The sequence below is a fragment of the Sphaerodactylus townsendi genome, linkage group LG08, assembly GCF_021028975.2.
Source record: "Sphaerodactylus townsendi isolate TG3544 linkage group LG08, MPM_Stown_v2.3, whole genome shotgun sequence".
In the NCBI taxonomy this organism is placed as follows: Eukaryota; Metazoa; Chordata; class Lepidosauria; order Squamata; family Sphaerodactylidae; genus Sphaerodactylus; species Sphaerodactylus townsendi.
In genome coordinates this window covers 45,340,979-45,361,051 of record NC_059432.1, presented here as the reverse complement: position 1 = coordinate 45,361,051, position 20,073 = coordinate 45,340,979, and the positions used below count along the sequence as shown (strand labels likewise).

General features: G+C 44.5%; 1 protein-coding gene across 1 annotated transcript; it reads right to left on the bottom strand.

Annotated features, from left to right (window-relative positions):
• Nucleotides 1-3,998: 3,998 nt before the first annotated feature.
• Nucleotides 3,999-17,686, bottom strand: TEX36 (testis expressed 36). The gene is made up of 4 exons (XM_048506884.1): nucleotides 17,578-17,686; nucleotides 15,966-16,097; nucleotides 6,774-6,851; nucleotides 3,999-4,328 (listed from the first exon to the last, which is right to left on the bottom strand). The coding sequence occupies exons 1-4, from the start codon at nucleotides 17,626-17,628 to the stop codon at nucleotides 3,999-4,001; spliced, it is 591 nt and encodes a 196-aa protein (XP_048362841.1). The 5' UTR covers nucleotides 17,629-17,686.
• Between the last annotated feature and the right edge of the window lie 2,387 nt (nucleotides 17,687-20,073).

Below are 20,073 nucleotides of genomic sequence, written 5' to 3'. Positions count from 1 at the left end.
TGGTGGATAAACTGGGTGGGATTATTGTGATGGGGAAAAGGCATTATTCATAAGTCTGGAGGCACCTTCTTTTTTAGAACCATGTTTCTAAAAAAAGAACCATGTTTCTATGATTGATCGGAACCATGTCTCTATGATTGGAAAAAATTTATGTTCGCTAGTTACGTAAATTATCTTTTGGGCTGGTGGACTCAGCTATAAAGACATGTGTCTTTTGGGTAATAAAGAAGAAACTACAGAACAGTTTTAAGTAGTAAAATTTTGCTTCTCTTTACATATGGAAATCATTAAGTTTTACTGAGCTTTATTATGAACTGTATCAGTAGTGATGGTGACATGTCAATTCAGTAGGTCAGTGGTACTTTCCTTTTTAGAAATCTGAGTATATGCTTCATATTCCATACATATCTATGGTTTTCTTGTTCTTCCTCTTTAAGTTCAGGAGGGGGAACTTGCACTTTCCACAAGTCCAAACACAAGTTACTTTTCAAAGTACAAATTCTTTTTTCATTAATTACCACTTGTTCACATTGAAAAAATGGGATCCACAAACTTTTCAATATACTAGAATGGGAAAAAATTAACAAATTTAGATTGCAGAGTGCTAGACAGAGTTAATGCTAGAAGGCATAAAGAAAGTACACTTCACTACATTCACTTGTAACATTAGACCCAAGATAAGCATTACAAATGTAGCAAGAATGCGTTTCTTTCCTTCTGTAGGAGGACCAAGATTGCCCTCTCGAGTGTGCCAAACAGCATGGGGTACTTCACATATTATATGATTGGCGTGCACTTTGTTTTGGAATCTGCTTGGGGATGAAACTGTTGGCTAATGCTGTGGAAATTTGGATTCTGCAACAGACAAGCTGCTTCTATCTGCCTTGCAACAAGAAATCACTTTTTTTTAATGATGCCATGCTCTTGGCTTTGATACTGCTTAATGATGTCGTTAATTGTTTTGCATTTCAAAATGTTGTGTAGCAGCACCCTGAGCATCTCAGCAGGGGGGACTTTTTCAAATAAAATCATCATCATCATTATTTCTGTATTTGCTGATAAACTGTACCAAACTATTTTTGAAACCTTACACAATAACTTATTTTGACATGGCATCTCAACTCAGAAGAATTTTTAATGGGCTGGAAAGTAGAATAGTGTCCTGTTATTTAAAGCTGCTTTTGATCCATCTGTACAAAAATAATGAAAACACAGTAAATTGATTAGGATCCTGATCATAAACAGGTAGGTTGTCTCATGCCAGCATAACGTATCTAAAAGGAGCGTACAATGTTTTCCAGTTCATGTTTATGAAACATTATTTGTTTTTCTTGTTTTTATCATTAATCCTGCTCATATTCCCATTCCCTCCCCTGCTTTCTACATAGAAACAGAACTGCTAATGCTGTCTCAACCTGGCTACACTAAGGCAGCAGACCAACACAAACTGGACAATCTCCACCACCACCTGCCATTTCCTCTGGCACGTTTGATGTTTTTTTGGATGCTCCTTGTCATTTTGAGCAGCGACAATATTTTCCAGGGTTCAGTGAGGTTTCATGCCTTGCACAGATTAGAAGGAGCCTCTCTGAAGGGAGGTGGGGCGGTGTTGGGATTTTGCAAGTGTCTGTCACAACTCAGTCATAAAAGGGTTAACTGTTTGTATGTAAACGAGTTGCTGAAGTCCCTGTTTATGACCTGATCTGCTGGTTAGCTATTGTTCAATGGGTAGCCATTGCTTCCATGTTCGTGAGCACATACATCTGAAGTTATTAAGTTAACTCTGTTTCTTTGTTTAAGCACACCAGCACCACCATGAACATGACACATCAGATGGGTACCAAGATGTAACCAAACGTACACTAATGTAGATGTGTAACAGGAAAGAAAAGATTTCTTATTTTATCTCCATGTAACCCTTCCTTTACAGTTACTAAACTCATATATAAAAAGCAACTGAGAATCTGTCTCTTCTGTTCTACTCTACACACACACACCCAACAGGAGGAAGAGGAGTTTTTTATTTGTTATTCTACACTGAACCCCTGCTTTGCCAGCAGCAGAAGCAGCAGACCCCTAGCCCTGATATTACACCACACTAAATAAAGCTAGGAGCCACGTGGCGTAGTGGTTAAGTGCTTGCACTGCCACTCACATGGTCAGGAGTTCGAGCCCCCTGTGGGTCAGATATCCTGGCAGCTGGCTCATGGTCAACTCAGCCATCCATCCATTCCTTGGTCAGTAAATGAGTACCTAGCACATAGCTAGGGGGTAAAGAATAGCCGGGGAAAGCAATGGCAAACTATCCCACAAAAACGGCTTGCCTATGAAATCACTGCTTGCAGTGGTACCTCAGGGTCGAACATGACTGAAGGGGAAACTTTTACCTTTTTAAAATAAAGCTGGAATGCGGGGTGGGGAGGGAGGAGCCTTCATTGAATTATATCTTCTGCTCTTCTCTTCCCCACTCTCTGTTTTTGCTCCATGAACTCTAAACTCTAGGTGGCTTACAATTAAAAACTGCAATATTTTTTTTAAAAAACAATAAGCCATTAGACAAACGAAGCATAATAACTATCTGTAAAACAGAAGCAGGACATTAAAAGGCTTAGAAGATAAAACTCCTAATTAAAATAGCTGCATGCTTGAAGCAGATGTGCTGAGATGGAATTTTTCTTTGTACAAGAACACAACATTGACAGCTAGTTATCAGAAAGCAATGAGTTCCCTACTGTAGTTTAGAGCACATCAACCGCTAATGGAGTGTTATGGGTGGGTGACAGCCAGCTGCAGCCAGGAAGTACTGATAACAATCCAGGAGACTCTGTTTATGTACTGGCCCAAAACTATCAAGAATAAAGAACACTTTGCCTTCCCATCTGGATTGTGCAGTAATATATGATATATAAAATGCTACAAAGCTGAGATCTATATCTAGGGTTCCAGAATAAAGGGTATTCCCATAATATAAAGGTGGTTTGATTGTGAAAGATGAAGTAAAATGTCAATTGATAGATTTCAATAGAAACATCTGGGAAATATGTAATAAAAATATTATCCATACATTTTTGTTAACTTCACAGATGGCCAAAATAGGGAAAAATGAAGAGCTAGTGCAACATAGGCTAAACTCCTATGCATACTTCCTAAAGAGTAACTCAGTGTGGTTTGCTTTTAAATAGGCATGTTTAGAACTGTAAAGCTAGACTTGGACTGGGGATACCTGGGCTCAAAAATGGGGATACCTGGGCTCAAAAATGGCCAAAATAGGGAAAAATGAAGAGCTAGTGCAACATAGGCTAAACTCCTATGCATACTTCCTAAAGAGTAACTCAGTGTGGTTTGCTTTTAAATAGGCATGTTTAGAACTGTAAAGCTAGACTTGGACTGGGGATACCTGGGCTCAAAAATCCATTTAGCTGGGTGCTACTGAGAAAATCTTATCCTCACAAGATAGATGATGATGGTAAAATGAGGCAGAAAATAAGCATGGATGTCACTCTGAGGTCCTAAAAGGAAAGGCTGGATAGGATATACAAGAGCATACAGAGGGTGACAGTCACTGACAAGCTTTCCACGTTTTCTAAGATTAGAAAGATTTAAAGATGAAAATACTGTCTTCCTCACCGCATCTCGTTTGACAGAAACACAGTCTATATCAAATGCATTAGAACAATAGTTCAACTTATTCCAGGCCTCTATATGTACAGTGGGAAATCTGAGGGTTTGTCCAGAGGTAGGAAAATTGAAAGCAATTTTATATTCATGCAAACATAAAATGTCTTTCCACTTTTCCAAGTATTTTGGTCCTTGTAAAAAAAAAATTGGCTGTATAAATGTTATTATTCTAGTTCTGTCGCTTTCATGTCACTCAGGTTCTTAATTTCATTTCTGTTCCAGGAAAAGAGAACAACCATCAAGGTAGAATTTGCTAATCTTAAAAAGATTCTTGTAAATTCAAACTGGAATGTGCTTCAGTATTCATTTGATATGAACATTTATTCCATCATCTGTTGATCAGGCAGTTCCTTAGGATCAGGGAGAGTACTTGTAACAGGATCATCAGGAATTAAATAATTAGGACTAGTACGGCATTCTGAAAACCATACGCAATCATTCTTAGAAGCAGGATTTAAAGCTTTGGCTCTCTCTATGTGACTTTTGGGAAATCGGCCTGGAAAGGGCTGTTCTGTGTTTGGGTATGGAACAAATGATGTTTCATACACGGTACGATAGCTAGTACTGCTCAAAATGGGTTCATGGATCAAAAAAGAGTCCTGCACATAGTGCTGACATGTCTCGCGCTTAAATTTTCTTCGTCCTTGCCCCTAAAAAGGAATGAAAAAGTATACTTCAGGAAGATTCTGTTGGTTAAAGTAAATAACACCATATCTTGTCTATGTTATAGGGCAGTGATGGCGAACCTTTTCAAGACCGAGTGCCCAAATTGCAACCCCAAACCCACTTATTTATCGCATAATGCCAACACAGCAATTTAACCTGAATACTGAGGTTTTAGTTTAGAAAAAATGGTTGGCTCCGAGGCACGTGTTACTCAGGAGTAAGCTTGGTGATGCTTCAAATGGGTGAATCACGACCCTAGGAGGGTTTACTCAGAAGCAAACCCCATTGCCAGCAACCGAGCTTACTCCCAGGTAAAGGATTGTGCCCAGGCCAGCCTAGATGTGTGTGTGTGTGTGGGGGGGGTGATTTTGCGCGTGCCCACAGAAAGGGCTCTGAGTGCCACCTCTGGCACCCGTGCCATAGGTTCGCCACTGCTGTTATAGGGCCTGCAGAAAATACCAGATTATATTAATGATTGTCTATTTCTTTTTAAATATTTTATTCTTATTTATATTTTTGAATATTTTATTCTCATATTGATGACTGTGTTTTTGAATATTTCATTCTTATCCTGTACCAGAAGAAGTAAGTACACCACTTCCTAATCTACCCACAGCAGACCAATGCACAATTGCAAACACACACATTAGGCAGCCCACAGAAATTATGTCATATGATATGGCAAATACAATGGTTGGATTCAAATAAACATAAGCAAAGCAAACCTCATGGAATGGGACTTTGATGCCTTCTCCCTCCCATTGCAGCTCATAGGGACACCCTGAAATTCTATTCCTGGGGGTCGGCCAAAGATCATGCATAAAAGTCTGCATAAAAGATCATTCCCCTAATCCACCTACAAAATGGTATCCTGCTAATGTAGTACAGGTGCCATAATGTCACTGGAACTGTATCTTTATACCCAGTCCTACATTTTTAAACATGTACCAACTTCTACTCTAATAAACATCATAGCCAGCTTATCACCTTTATAATACATATCAGAGAACAATTCTGTTGAGACTTGCTTCTAGATAGCCTTAGACTTATTAAAATTTCCTATTTAGTGCCATTATTCTGATGTTGCACAGACTTCTGTGTACTTTTAAATTCTCGAATAAGAGCTTGAGGATTGCCTCAGGTTTTGATGAAAGGCTTCTCGGAGCTCTCTCAGCCCCACCTACCTCACAGGGTGTTTGTTGTGAGGGGGGAAGGGCAAGGAGATTGTAAGCCCCTTTGAGTCTCCTACAGGAGAGAAAGGGGGGATATAAATCCAAACTCTTCCTCTTCTTCCTCTTATAGTACTGATCTGAAACTGTTATTTACACTTATGAACTACAGAAAAATGGTTACACTAATTTATTTTATTTTAATTTTATTCAATTTGGTATTCCGCCCCATCCCTGAAGGGCTCTGAACTTTTTAAAAAACAGTTACTATACAAAAATTGAACTATACAAAAACTTCTAAATAAACTCTATTGAAGGGCGGGGGGAGCTGTTTAATTCAGAGTAAAGTATCCCTTTTTACCTCAGAGCCACTCCCACATTCTGACCATACTTTCATTTTACCAAATGTAACTAAGCCATTCAGTTCAACTAAGAATTCTAAGGCAAGAGCCTTTGGTGGCAGTGAAAATAAGTAGGAAACACTAACTGCACAATCCAGATGGGAAGGAGCTGTGCTGTGTCCAGAAATGGTGCAGTGAAGGCTGTGCTGCACTGCCTCTAAACAGGCTCCAGACGGTGCAGAGAGTCTCCCAGAGAGTCCCTTAGAGCAAAGACTTACGCCACTGTATTTGTGGCATAAGTCTGAGGCTGCGCAGGGGGCATTACTGGCCTGAAAGCCCAGCGGAAGCTGACTAAAGTCAGATCCAACCCCCAAGGAGCACCCCCAGAATGCTCCCAGTGGAGCTGGTCTGCAGCTTTAGGCCATTGTGGCTCTGTGCGATGCAGGTTGGGCACCACCCATCTCCCAGTTTGTCCTCCTCACTGGTGTAAGTACCACGTGTGCCAATGGGGTGGGCAGATGTGCCAGCATGCATCCCGCCCAAGCTCAATTGAGCTGTCCAGAAGGAAAGGAGACACCATAACACATTACTTCAGAACACCACAGAGAGGTACTTTTACATATAACAGGTCTCAAAAAAGAGCAAAAACATTACAAGGGTTTTTCACCAATTGCCTCTTCCACAGCAGATCTCTGACTCACTCCTTATGCTATTCCTATACAGCCTCCTGTACCCACAAGCAGCATTTCAAGGGGAATTTTTGGCTGCTGGGAGGTGGAGAAGAAAAGAAAATCATATTCTGCTGACAGAAATTCCTTCCATTAGCAGAAATAATAGCTGGATCCAACCCAATGGATTTTTATAGAAGGCTTCTAACAAGAACCAGCTTATTTTTAAAAAGTAAAACCAAAATACTTACAGAATCCAAGTACTCGCCTACATTCAGTAAGCAATCTCTATTGTCGTGGACAGAAAATGGAAATGTGTTCACTGGTTTCTAGAAAGATATTGAATAAAAGATATTTTCCTGTGCATGGCTAATAGAACAATAGTTTTCATCTTCAAAGAATCTAGTTTTGCACGCATATAAGTATTCCCATACGCCACAGGTGAATTCATATTATTACATTGGTACAGAATAGATACTGTCTACATTTTTATTTCAAGCTCTTTAGAACATTTCTGAATCATTACATGAACTTTCAAATTAGATAAACCCTTGTGCATATGGGTATACTTTTTTGGACAAATATTAAAATCTTTAAGTGCCTCACTATTGAATCCACAGCTAATAAAAGCTGGACTTCAAATAGAAGCTTATAATTGAGTCAACCTTCGCTTTATGAGCTCAGTGCCACCCACAGAGAAGATGCTATATATTGCAGACTACATATTTAAAATGTCTAAGTTCCAAGTCTAACAAATATATGTACAGGTTTAATTTTATTACTTTCAGTTGCCAATTTTTAGTCACTCATGCTAAGCAAAAATCAAGAAACACAATCTTGCGAAGATGTTTTATAGTTAAAGTAAAAACCAAATCTTGCCTCCTTCCAGCCCCCCTTCCAATGCAGATCTCTAGCGGTGTAATAGTCCTGTTAAGAACAGTATGCTTATAAATCAAAAGCTTTAATTTAGAACAATAGACTTACAGAAGAGAAAAAGCCAAGTGATCCTGAAGCAAACTCCTCAGTTAGAGGTCTAAAAACCTACATTCAGAATGAATCAGAATGGACAATTTCTCCAATCCAAAGGTTCTCTTAGAAATGTTTCATAACCTGAAGGACTACATAGATTGCAATTTTTCTCAATGAAGCAGCATGATTATAAAAACAGCAGAGGCATAGCAGCAAAAAAAATGGCGCCCAGCGTTTTCTGCCCCCCCCCCCATGGAGCCCAGGGCAAGACCTGATTTTTCCGCCCCCTTGCTCCCCCCTATCCCCCATAGCCTACCTGTCAGGCTTGAGGGCCATCCTTGAAGAGCCATCATGTCTTCCAGATCTGTTTTGGCACACTATACTTTTTTGAACTTACTTTTCACTAGTGCAGCCCACATTTGGGACATGCCTGCCTGGACCCAGTCTCCTGTGGCTTCAGCCACCATTGCACAATCCACGGCTGTCCCCAACCACCCTGCCAGGCATGGCCAGCCCACTGACGCTGGCCTCCGTTCTAGCTCTTAAGGAGGAGGCATGGGGAGCTTCTCGCACCATCTGGGGCTGCCCCCAGCTTCCAAATGTCCTGGCGGTGTTGCCTGCACCTTCTTGCCGCTGCTGGCCTCTCCGGGGAGAGAGAGAGCCCCGGAGCAGAGGCCGGCAGGAGGGCCTCCCTAGCCATTCTCCCAAGCTTCTGGCAGTCCTTAGGCAAGTTGTGGTCAGCCTAAGCAAGCTGTGGCTGAAAAGGCTGGCCCAATTAGTTCACTCCCCAGAGAATGGGAGTGAGGCCGGAGGTTCCAGCATCAGGGCAGGGGAAGGAGGGTTGGCAACAGGGTCCCCGGCAGGAACCCTTCCCGGGGCGCAGGACACCCACAACAAAGGGGTGTCCGTGAAGGGATTATAGTAACTATTATTTCTGGGCTGGATGTGGGCGGCACCCTTCTGTGGGGTTTTGGTCCTACTTAGAGGGGGGGTTTCATAAGATGGTGCTGGGAAACTGCTGCTCTTGGCTTCTGGCCTGTGGGCTTCCACACGGATCGATCACTTTCCTTAAATTTCTTAACATTCATGTGAAACTGTTATATGAGAATGCAATTTCACCACTATGAGTCTTATTTATTTATTTATTTATTACATTTATACCCTGCCATATCTCTATACCTCAAGGAGACTTACAATAAAACAATCAAATAAGTACTATAAATATCTATATATATAAAAAGCTAACAGTGTATTTGTTGATGACAGTATACCTCATTAACTGCTGGGCCAATTCCTCTGAAAATTCCCAGCCACTATAGTCAGCCAGGCGAGAGTGTTTTTAGATGTTCACATACATGAAATTTCACACCTGGCCCAGGTAAAATGCCTTTTTCCTGGCACTCCATGGTGAAGGACATGCAGCTGCCTGTGTAACTGTCACCCTTAGAATGTTCGTGCTGCTTAGAATGTTCACTCAGATGGCCAGATAGGAGCAGTGAAAACAGCACATAGGCAGTTACTCGAGTGGAAGTGAAACACATACACACACATACACACGAGGGAGAGGGAAGGGAGGGAGAGGAAAGGGACAGAGGGGGAGGCATGCAAGGGAAGAGAAGTGAGAGAGGGGAGACAGTGAGGGGTGGCATGCAAGGGAGGGGAGACAGGGGGCCCAGCATCTTGATATGACCCACCCACCCTAGCGGAGGGAAAGGGAAGGGAAGGAGGGGGAGGGGTGGCATGCAAGGGAAGAGTGAGGGAGGGAAGAGAGTGAGGGGCGACACGCAAGGGACGGGAGGGAGGAGCCAGGCACCCTAGATTCCCTGAACACTGCAGTTACAGTTAAGAAAACCAGGCACGCATTACTCAGGAGTAAGCTCGGTACAGCAACTGTGACATACTTTGAATGGCTGCGTCGCACCCCTCAGAGGGTTTCCTCAGAAGGGACACCCATTGCCACCAACCAAACTTACTCCCAGGTAAAGGATCATGACCAGCCAGGCTAGATGTGTGGGAGGGGTGCCTTTCCATCCCACCCCCCAAGAATGCGAGCACACACATCAATGGCATTGCACAGTATCAGGCTGTGTGTTTGCATGAGCACGTACTGCTGACCTCTGCAATTGATTTGCTGCTACTGTTCCTTTTCCATTTCACCACAATAAGCCACAGCAACGCGTGGCTGGGCCCCGCAAGTAGAACATAAAACCACATAAATACATAAGTCTTTAAAAAACAGATACACAGATGGCATAAAAAACAACCCAATATGGGAGCACAAAAGACCAGAATGCACATGCCACATCTGAATGAGGACCGGAGATTATTTAAGAAAAGAAGGAAGATCTGGCTGGCTCAACATAGAAGGCCCGGCGGAACAGCTCTGTTTTGCAGGCCCTGCGAAATTGTGAGTCTCTGCAGGGCCCGGATGTCACCAGGAAGAGTGTTCCATCAGCCAGGGCCAGGGCTTTAAAAGCCCTGATCCTGTCAGTCAGCCGAACAGTCCTGAGGCCTGGGACCACCAGTAAATTCCCCTCCACTGGCCGGAGGGGTCTCCGTGGGCAGTATGGGGAGAGGTGGTCATGCAGATATTCAAGACCACTCACGCCTTAAAGGTTAATACCAGAACTTTGAAGATGACCCAGTACTCGGCAGCCAGCCAGTGTAACTCTTTCAGGACAGGTGTAATGTGGTTCCTGCTAGAAGTTCCAATTAGGAGCCTAGCGGCTGCATGCTTTACAAACTTCAACTTCCGGCTCGACTTCAAAGGCAGGGCAGTTTAGAATGAATTACAGTAGTCTAACCTAGAGGTGACCGTTGCATGGATTACTCTAGCCAGGTCAGTTTGGGAGAGGTAGGGGGCCAGCTGCTGTGCTTGGCACAAATTGAAAAAGGCAGGTTAGGCTGTCTTGGTGACCTGGTCTTCCAACGAAAGAGTGGAGTCCAGAGTCACCCCCAGGCTCTTGATGAGGAAAGGTGGAGGGCCTCATCATTCAAGGTTGGCTGCTGGAAATTCCCCAGCCAGTCCCCACAACCGAGCTACAGAACCTCAGTCTTTGATGGATTCAATTTCAGCCTGCTTGTACTCAACCAACCAGCTATGGCCTCCAAATAGTGCTGGAGAGCCTCAAAGGGGGGGGGGGGCAGCCAGCCCTCCATTGTGAGAATGAGCTGGGTGACTTCTGTATATTGATTACAACCCAGCCCAAAACTCCGCACCAACTGGGTCAAGGGACACATGTAGATATTAAACAAGCTCAGGGGAAGGACAGACCTTTGCGGCACTCAACATCTAATGGGGAACTGCTCAGAGACCTCCCCTCCCGACACCACATGCTGCTCACAGCCCTGAAGGTACGAGATCATCCAGCTCAAGGCTGTCCCTCGTGTTCCTGCATTAGTATGGTGGTGGACCAGCAAATCATGGTCCACCATATCAAATACTGTGAGATCTAAGAACTCCAGTAGCGCCTACCTGCCTTGATTGAGCTGGAGGTGGAGCTCATCCACAATGGTGACCAGCATGGTCTCCATTGTATGACCAGTACGGAAGCCAGACTGGGAGGAATATGACACTTTAGCTTCATCCAGGAAAGACTGGCGCTGCTCTCTCAATTCCCTTTCCCAGAAACGAAAGATTCGAGGCTGGGCAGCAATTGGTCAGATTGAATTGATCTAAAGTTGATCTTAAAGAGCGGGTAGACCACTGCCTCTTTCAACTGCCCTGGAAACACTCCTTGCTCAAGGGAGAGATTTCTAATTTTCAACAGGGGGTCTCATATCACATACTCGCTGGCTTTCACCAGCCAGGAAGGACACGGGTCAAGAAAACAGGTGGTTGCTTGAGCTGTAGTCAGTATCCTGTTCACTGTGGTGGAATCAAGCAAACTGAAATGGTCCAAGCACGGACTGGAAGATGGACAAGGGGCCTCTAGTTCACTTACTATATCAAAAGTGATGGGCAGGTCATGGCGGAGAGACGGGATTTTATCTGCAAAGTAGCACGCAAAAGCCTCGACATTAAAGGCCAATTCCTGTGTTTTGGGACCTATAGAAGAGGTCATAAGAGTTTGAATTACCCTAAACCAGGGGTAGGGAACCTTTAACACTCAAAGAGCCTTTTGGACCCGTTTTCCACAAGAAAAGAAAACACTTGGAGCCGCAAATAATTTTTGACATTTAAAATAAAGATAACACTGTATATATTGGGGTTTTTTTACCTTTTACTCCACTCATTTTGAGAAGGGCATGGATGCGGCCGCCCTGCTGCCTGCAAGGATGGGGCCAGCGGCTTGGCCTTGCCGGCCGCCGGGAAAGCGCCCGCCCCGCTTGAACGGGGTGGGCGAGAGGGGAAGCCCGCGGCACTGCCCAGCTGTTTCGGGCAGTTGGTGCGCCCGCCCTGCTGCCTGCAGGGCAGGCAAGGATGAAGCCGGCAGCTTGGCTCGTGGAGCCACAGTGCAAGGGCAGAAGAGCCGCATGCGGCTCTCGAGCCGCAGGTTCCCTACCCCTTCCCTAAACAATTGTGCCGGGCGAGAGCTTGCAGAGGCAATGGAGGCAGCATAGTATCTCTTCTTAGCATCCTTCACTGCCTTCTTGTAGACCTTCATAAACGTCCTATATGAGTATCTTGTTTCTGCATCACAGCACCACCACCACATTTGCTCAAGCCATCTCAATTCCCACTTCATCTTCCTCAGCTCCTCTGCATACCAGGGAGCTGATTTAGAGTGCGGGTAGAGTGTGTGTCTTGGTTCACCAGTCTCAATCGCTTCAGAGAGCCTGGTCTCCCAGCTTCCTATCAGCTCCTTGAGAGTTGCCGGAAGGTGGGGACTCCTGTAGGATATTCTGGAACTGAAATGGGTCCATAAGCCTCTGCGGGCAGGCCAAAATCCGTCGCCTAAGCAGGGGGGTGCCACCTTTTGATTCAGGCCTTAAGAACGAAGTGGTCGGACCATGGCACCCAAATAGCTGGGGATAGGACCATGTTCACACCCATCCCAAAGACTAAATCTAGAGTGTGGCCACTTTGATGCATAGGGTCTCCAGTGTTTATAAGGGAGAGGCCTAGCGTCGCTATGGATTATACTAGTTCCGTAGCCACTGAAGAGGAGGCTGATTCAGCATGGACGTTGGAGTCCCCCAGGACTATCAGTTGGGGGTACCTCAAGGCTCACTCTGCCATGACCTTCAAAAGCTGCGGCAGGCTGGCTGCTGGTGCGCTAGGCGACCAATACACCAGCAGTACAGCCAGATTCCCCAAGGAGTCCCAGCAAAGGACCAAACACTCCATCTCAGCTGTTATTGGGATAGGGGTCATCCAAAAGGGAATGGAATCCCAGACCAGCATAATTACACTGCCCCCCCCCCCCCCCGGCCTTGAGTCTGATGTTAATTGATGGCTCTGAGGTTGATGGATGGCCACAGAGCCTAGTGGGGTGAATGCATTGAGGGTCACTGTTTTTCCTTCTCTAACCCTGGTCTCTGTGACACATGCCACGTCCACCCTATGGTCCTCAAGGAAATCCTTCAGGATATTCTGGAACATGGACCTGACATTAATCAACATCAATGATGGAGGAGGGTCAATCAGTCCCCCCTTGCTACCTGCATATCATGGGATAGGACATAGGCTAGATCAGGGGTCGGGAACCTGTGGCTCCCGAGCCGCTTGTGGCTCCCCCGCCCCTTCACTGCGGCTCTGCCCAGGCACAACACAGCTGTCCAGGAGTGGGGACTCTCCCCTCCCTGGACCTCATGGAGAGCCCCGATCAGACCACGACTGCGGGCGCTCCAGAGAGCAAGAGCGCCATGGAGGCGGCTGGCAGCAGCCCTCGTCCTTCTGCCACGGTCAGCAGCGACGGGGAAGTGGCGGGCGGCCATCGAGCCCAGACCCAGCCACCTGGCTGGGACTGGAGGGAGGACAGGGCCAGCAACAGAGCCAGAGGCTTGGTGTGCGCGGACCTGGCTGGATTGGCCAGAGTGATGGGCAGCGAGGGGAGCCGTGCTCACGCAACAGGATGGCAGCCCCAGCCTCAAGGGGCGCCAGCAGGCGCCGGGATTGATGCTTGGAACCGCGCTCTGTGAGAAAGGGAAACTGTGTACAAAACTTGAGAGCGCAGTTCCAAGCGTCAGTTCTGGTGCCTTCCCGGCGCCCTTTCTGGCTGGGGCTGCCATCTTGCTGCGAGGGCACGGCTCCCCTTGCCACCCATCACCCTTGCCAATCCAGCCTGTTCCGCGCGCACCGCAGTGCCGCCACCTGCTCTGTTGCCGGCCTGTCCTCCCTCCAGTGCCAGGCAGGTGGCTGGGGCCGGGCTCAATGGCCGCCCGCCACTTCCCCACTGCTGCCGACCGTGGCAGAAGGACGAGAGTTGCCGCCAGCTGCCTCCACAGCGCTCTCGCTCTCCGGAGCGCCCACTGTCACGGTCTGATCAGGGCTCTCCACGAGGTCCGGAGAGGGGAGAGTCCCTGCTGGCTGGCTCTATGTTGGCTAATTACGGTGCGGAGGAGGGAAGCACGGCAGGGCCGAGGTGGAGAGACGGGAGCTCTATAGATTCGGCAAGCTATCCTCATTTCAAATGTCAAAAAGTATCTGCGGCTCCAAGTGCCCTCCCCTTCATGGAAAATGGGTCCAAATGGCTCCCTGGGTGTCAAAGGTTGCCGACCCCTGGGCTAGATAGAGAGTGAGCATTCCTACATCTCACTCTCTGTCTGTAACACTGCCTACGCCTACCGCCATATCTACCCTGCCCTATCACTACTGGAATCCCGGCCTCTACTCTGGCCCCTGTCTGGGTAGAAGCACACATCTGTATTGGTAACTGCTCCCCATATCAACTGGAAAATCAGTGAGTGAGAGTAAATTCAAAAGCTGCCCACTAACAATATTTGGTAAATATATATAAATTTTGATAGCTTGTTTTTATGTGTTGTATTTTTTTTAAAGAATTATTACTAAAGATCTCAAAAGCTATAAGTGGCCCAGACTATTCTAGAGCTCAAAGAGGGCCTGTTCATTATGAGAAAATGTATAAGGCCATGTCCAGTGAGATTTTTTACTTTTGAACAGCAAATCTCCTTACCATATCCCAAGTTACTTTTGGAAAGCTCATTTTAAAAGCATTGCGGGCTGCTGCTTGAGAAATGCAAGCCTAAGGCTCTTTCAGCACACAAAAGGAGATTCACAGTTTATGAGATTCTCCTCCCCATTATTTATGCATTGAATTCACCAAAATTGAACTACTTCAATATTTAGCTAGAAACTTTTCTGGGATTGCAATAAAAATAAAACAATGAGACACAACCAAAGAAATACGTAGGGCTACCTCTGATCCAGTTTAATTAATCTCACAGCTAGAATACTCCCTCATAGGGAGAGATTAGAGATAGTCAGCTGCTGCCCACGGTCAACTTCCAATTTTCTTTTACACTGAAATAAAGCTTTATTCAAAAATTGCTGAAGTAAAGCAAACTCTATCGCACTATGTTTTTATGACATCATATACCATAGAATGTCACTTTGTTCATTCAGATAACCTGGTTTTACTCCATCATCAGAGGAGCATACTCACATAAATATTTCTCAGCAGTGAAAATAACAGAAAATAAATCAATGCCATATCAGTTAGGTCAGACTATAATTGATCAATGGCTTTATAGCCATATAGCTGGCAGCATTTCAGAGGTGTGGAGTCGACCTTAATCAGCTTCCACCCCAGCTTTGCCTCATGGGACACCAGTACCCAGGGCATGGACTTACACCACCCTTTTGGGTAGCATAAGCCCAATAAGCCCTATAGAGGGCTTTTTGGTGGTGGTGGTGGTGTGTGTGGGTTGCCTTCCCGTGCTGCTGAAAAGCCCTCTGGGGGTTGTGGGGTACTGTCGTAGCAGTGGCGTTCATGGCCACCCCAGAGCTCTGGACTGAGCTGCCCAACAATAGTCAATTAAACTACAATTGCTTGACCATGAGAATCTACTAAGCCTAAACTTATTAACCATTTCCACACATGCATCCATGCCCATGAATCTGCTCAACCTCAAGCTGCCGTGGAGTTATTTATCCATTGGGAGAACCATACAGGCAACAATTGATCAACCTGTGCATTTTTCCCAATAGGGGAAACAGCACGGCCAGGAACAATCTATGATCAAGAAAAGGCTAAAGAAAATAATTAACAGCATAATCCTGACAGCACTTTCCTAGGGATAAGCTCTGTCATATAGACCTAAATAGGATTCTGAACATACTTCTTTAGGAAAACACAGTAAACCCTGATCTAGAACGCAGTAGTCTCAGTCCAGGGTGTTCAGCATCTAATATTTACCAGTAAAAATTGCTTGGAAGAACTCTCAACACTTCACCTAATTTGGTCTTCACATACCACATGAAGAAAAAATTAAGCAATTACAAATGGCCATGCACACAAATGGATCATTTAAATTAAAGTAAAATTTGGCATGTATAAATATAAACTTACCTTCTCTCTAAGTTTATATATCAGTGGCAATCTGTTTTCAATTTGACGAACAGTTTCTAGATTTAGTATCTGTTTTTGCTCACTGGCTGTAAGAGATTCGGGATATATTTGCGGCGGTGTAGAATGTTGAAACTACAAAAAAGGTTATTATAAAGATAAATTTTTCAAAAGCAAAACTCAACACTTAGTAGATACAAGATGTTTTTATTACTTGTATTACAGCAACACCTAGAGGCTCCATTTAGAATCAGGATCTCACTATATTTTCATTTTACCAACAAGAGAAACAAATATTTTATTTTCAAAATGCACATTAAATAACATACAGCATCCTTTCATAGTATTCATAACGGAGAATGATGCAATCCAGCCCCATGTCATATCACATACAGAACATAAAATAATTCCTGCTTTCAAAGCTTATGGGCAATGCAGGTAAAATAATCAAGGGTATGAAAAAGGACAGAGTTCACAAAAAAGGCTACAATACATAGCAACCATCATGGCAGGGTAAGTTCTGAAGATAGTCCCAAGAGAAATTAATGTTGGAGCAGCTTTTATAAATTCCTCAGTGTTAATGCTGTGTTCATAGCTCCCTAGAAATACCCAAAAAGGAAAAAGTAATGCTTGACCATGCTCAGCATCTTACAAGATCAGGATTTTACCAGCTGCAAACTGAACCAAAGTATTTATGCTAAATCTATGTGCACTGTGGTCTAGAATGTAACAACAATAGCAGTTACTGTTCCTGTCCATTGTGATACTGCTGGTATAAAACAAAGGTAATGAGGCATTTTCTTGGCAAATGAAAAAAATGGAAAAGCAAATTAACTAGGCTGTATAAAAGAATGAAAAGATTAAGAACAGTCTATAACTGTGGGGAGGGGAGATGCTGGAAATACACCCAGAGGAAAGTGATGCTTTGTATTTGCAACTAAAGCACCTTGTTAATAAAGCTAATGAAGGATTTAATAATATAAACAGTCATCATTGGAGGTTTGCATAATATTCTAAATGTAGTGGCTTCTGAATTTCTGGATAATAATGGCACTTCTGATCTACCATGACAATCTTTCCAGACAGTCATAATACAATATTTCCCCCAGAGGGAAAGGTGGTGTGCGATACTGGCCAGTGTTCACATTGGTTTGACATTAGTACTGCAGTAAATAATCCTGTACCTAATCATCACATGGAATTTTACCACCTGTCCCAAGTGACTCTAGAAAGTGCATACTTAGGACGGCTTCACCACGATTATTTAGAGGCACGCCCTTTCGTCGTCCTATCACACAATCAGAACAATGCAAGGAATTTCCTCCCTTTCAAGTTTATACGGGCAAGCTGTAATTTCAGTCTAGGGACTGGATGGGCTGTTATAACCTATCCACTTTTGTGAGTGGAGAAACAAGATGGGGGCATTATTCTTCTGGATTGATTCGGAGTAGAAGGATTGTGGATGTGGCGTGGCACAGGACAACGCTTCTGCCGCAAACTCTCCCGAAAGCGGAAAAGAGGGATACATACCCACCCGCCTTAGAACAAACTTCCCCTTCAGACTTAGAACAAACTTCCCCTTCAGACTAGGCGCTCAGCACACCTCCCGCCTTACCCAGGCGCCATCCCGTGCGGTGCTGGGGTTGGCTCGCCTCCCCTTGGGCATGGCTACTGGCTGGCTACTACCCCTGCACTGCTGGCTGAACTCCACGAAGAAGCCAGAGAGGAGGCAACGCTCCTGCGCTCTGCTGCCCGCCCGGTCTCGTGTTGAAGCGGCGGGCAGCTGCGGTTGCCATGGGCACTAGTAGAGCCATTCTGCAGCGCCAAGCTCCGGAACCCGGGAGCCAGCTGCAAAGACGCCCTTGCTGCATATAACGACAAGGAGGGGAAATATCCCGCTTAATGAAAGTGACGCGAGAACGCCTTTGCGTGTATTTAGAAGCTTCAAATAGACTCGTTTGCAAGGGAAATCCGTTTCGATCCGGCAGAGAATTAGGCCGTTTCCGCACGGCCAAAAGCAGCGACGCGATGACGTCGCAAATTGCGACGCATCCCAAAAAAAGCGTTCACACAGACAGGCGGAGCTGCGGGCGTCCGCAGCCGCAGAAATAATGACGGTTACGCGGGCGGCTGCGGAAGGCGGCGTCTGCGCTGGCGATTAAGCCTGCGCTTCTTGGCACCCGTGCAGGCCCGGCGCCATTTGGCGGCGACAGCTCCGTGGCGGCTGTTAGCCGCGATATAGCGGCGTCGATCTCCGCATGGGGAAAAAAGAGTGGTTTTAAGCGTTTGCTTTGAATACCCGTCTTGGCGCCGGTTTAAGCGTTTCGCTGACGGTGACCTCTTCCATCGCCGCTCTTGGCGCGAAGCGGCTCTAAACTCTGGCGCTTCTTTTCCGTTGCGGCGGCGTCATATGCCCACGTCGCGGAAACGGCCTTAGTAATTAAGCGTTTTCCCACCGTTGTAAAACTGGGGCAGTTACCACGTGAAGATTAGCAGGAAGAAATGTGGTTTTCCTAGTCTTTAAATGGGAGCGAGAACTTAACATCCAATTTTTCAGAAATCCATTTGAAGAACGGCCTTCCATTTCAAAGAGTCACAGTTCTGTGTAAGTTTTCAGTTTTAAAGTTACACCGATAGTAACATTTCTGCAATTCCTCGCCTGCCTCCCCCCCCCCCCAAAAAAAATATGCCACTGGCATGTCATTGGAACTATAAGTATTTAGACTGGTTTCAGCTTTCCAGTTCATCTATTGTGTACACATACGCATGTACATGTTTCATGCAGTTTTCCACCATTCTCCACCATGAAAGCAGCACTTTTAACTTCAGGAAAAGAAAGGTAGTTTATGCTGAGTGGACGTGATATCCAAACTCGTCCAATGAATTTCATAGCTGAGTGCCCATTTGTACTTCAGTTTTCTGTGTTTACTTTACATCCCACAATAGCTATTACTACACACTGGATCATCAAATAAATGTACATCTTTACCAATCTACTTTTTCAATTTTCTCTCAGGAAGCCCATATATATTTAAAGTTGTTCCATAATATATACATCTTTCTATCACGAGTTTTGACAGGGTAATATTTTCAATGTGCTCGTCTTAAGATTACATTTCATATACTATATACAGTTTTGACATTAAAAGTCAAAATACAATATTCTTTCATTAGTATATGAAATGTGCCCCTTATTTACTAAATTACCATTCTGAGTTGATGACTGCAATATTGTATGGCATCTTTGGCAACTTACTTGGACAATATTTCTAGGAAGAGAATGTGCAGAAATAATAGCGTAAAATAACACTTCAATATTATTTTGAAAAGCTCAAGTGAGAGTGATTCTACCATTATATTTGATCAAAAATTTCATAAGAGATGCTAATTGCTACTTATATGCTAATATAGGAAATGTTTATGAGACTAATCTGCATGGCTTGATTTACAACTATTGCTTATTTTTTAATTTTAATCTTTTCTATCCTGACTTTATTCTGACTTGGACAGTCCAGGCTAGCCCAGTCTCTTCAAATCATGAAAGCTAAGCAGGGTCACGTCAGGTAAGTATTTGGATGGGAGACCACCATGGAAGACGAGGGGAGCTATGTAGAGGAAGGCAATGGCAAACCACTGCGGAACCATCTCTTGCCTTGAAAACCCTATGGAATTGCATGTAAGCTATGATTTGACAGCAAACACACACACACACACACACACCTCACCTAATCACTCAGGCACTTACAGATAATTAAAATAATAAATAATTTAGAAAATACAATAGAATTTTAAAAACATCAACAGAAAGCCTTTAACAGATGCTCACTCAATACCAGACCAAAGCCTTTACTTTTATCCAGGCTTCAATTAAGCAGTTGAACTTTTAAAACTGTTTCTACAGTCTGCTTCTTGCTTGAGGACTGTTTTATGAGAATCATTTTAGGCAGCTAAATAGGTAGCACTCTTTTAAGGCTCTGACTGTTTTTTTAATACTTTGCTAACTTTTGTAGGCTATTTTACCCTGTTTTAATTTGTAAGCCACTTTGAGTAGGTTCTCTGGAGAGGGAAGAAATGTTTTTTAAACGGATAATGAATTCATTTGTGTGAAGAG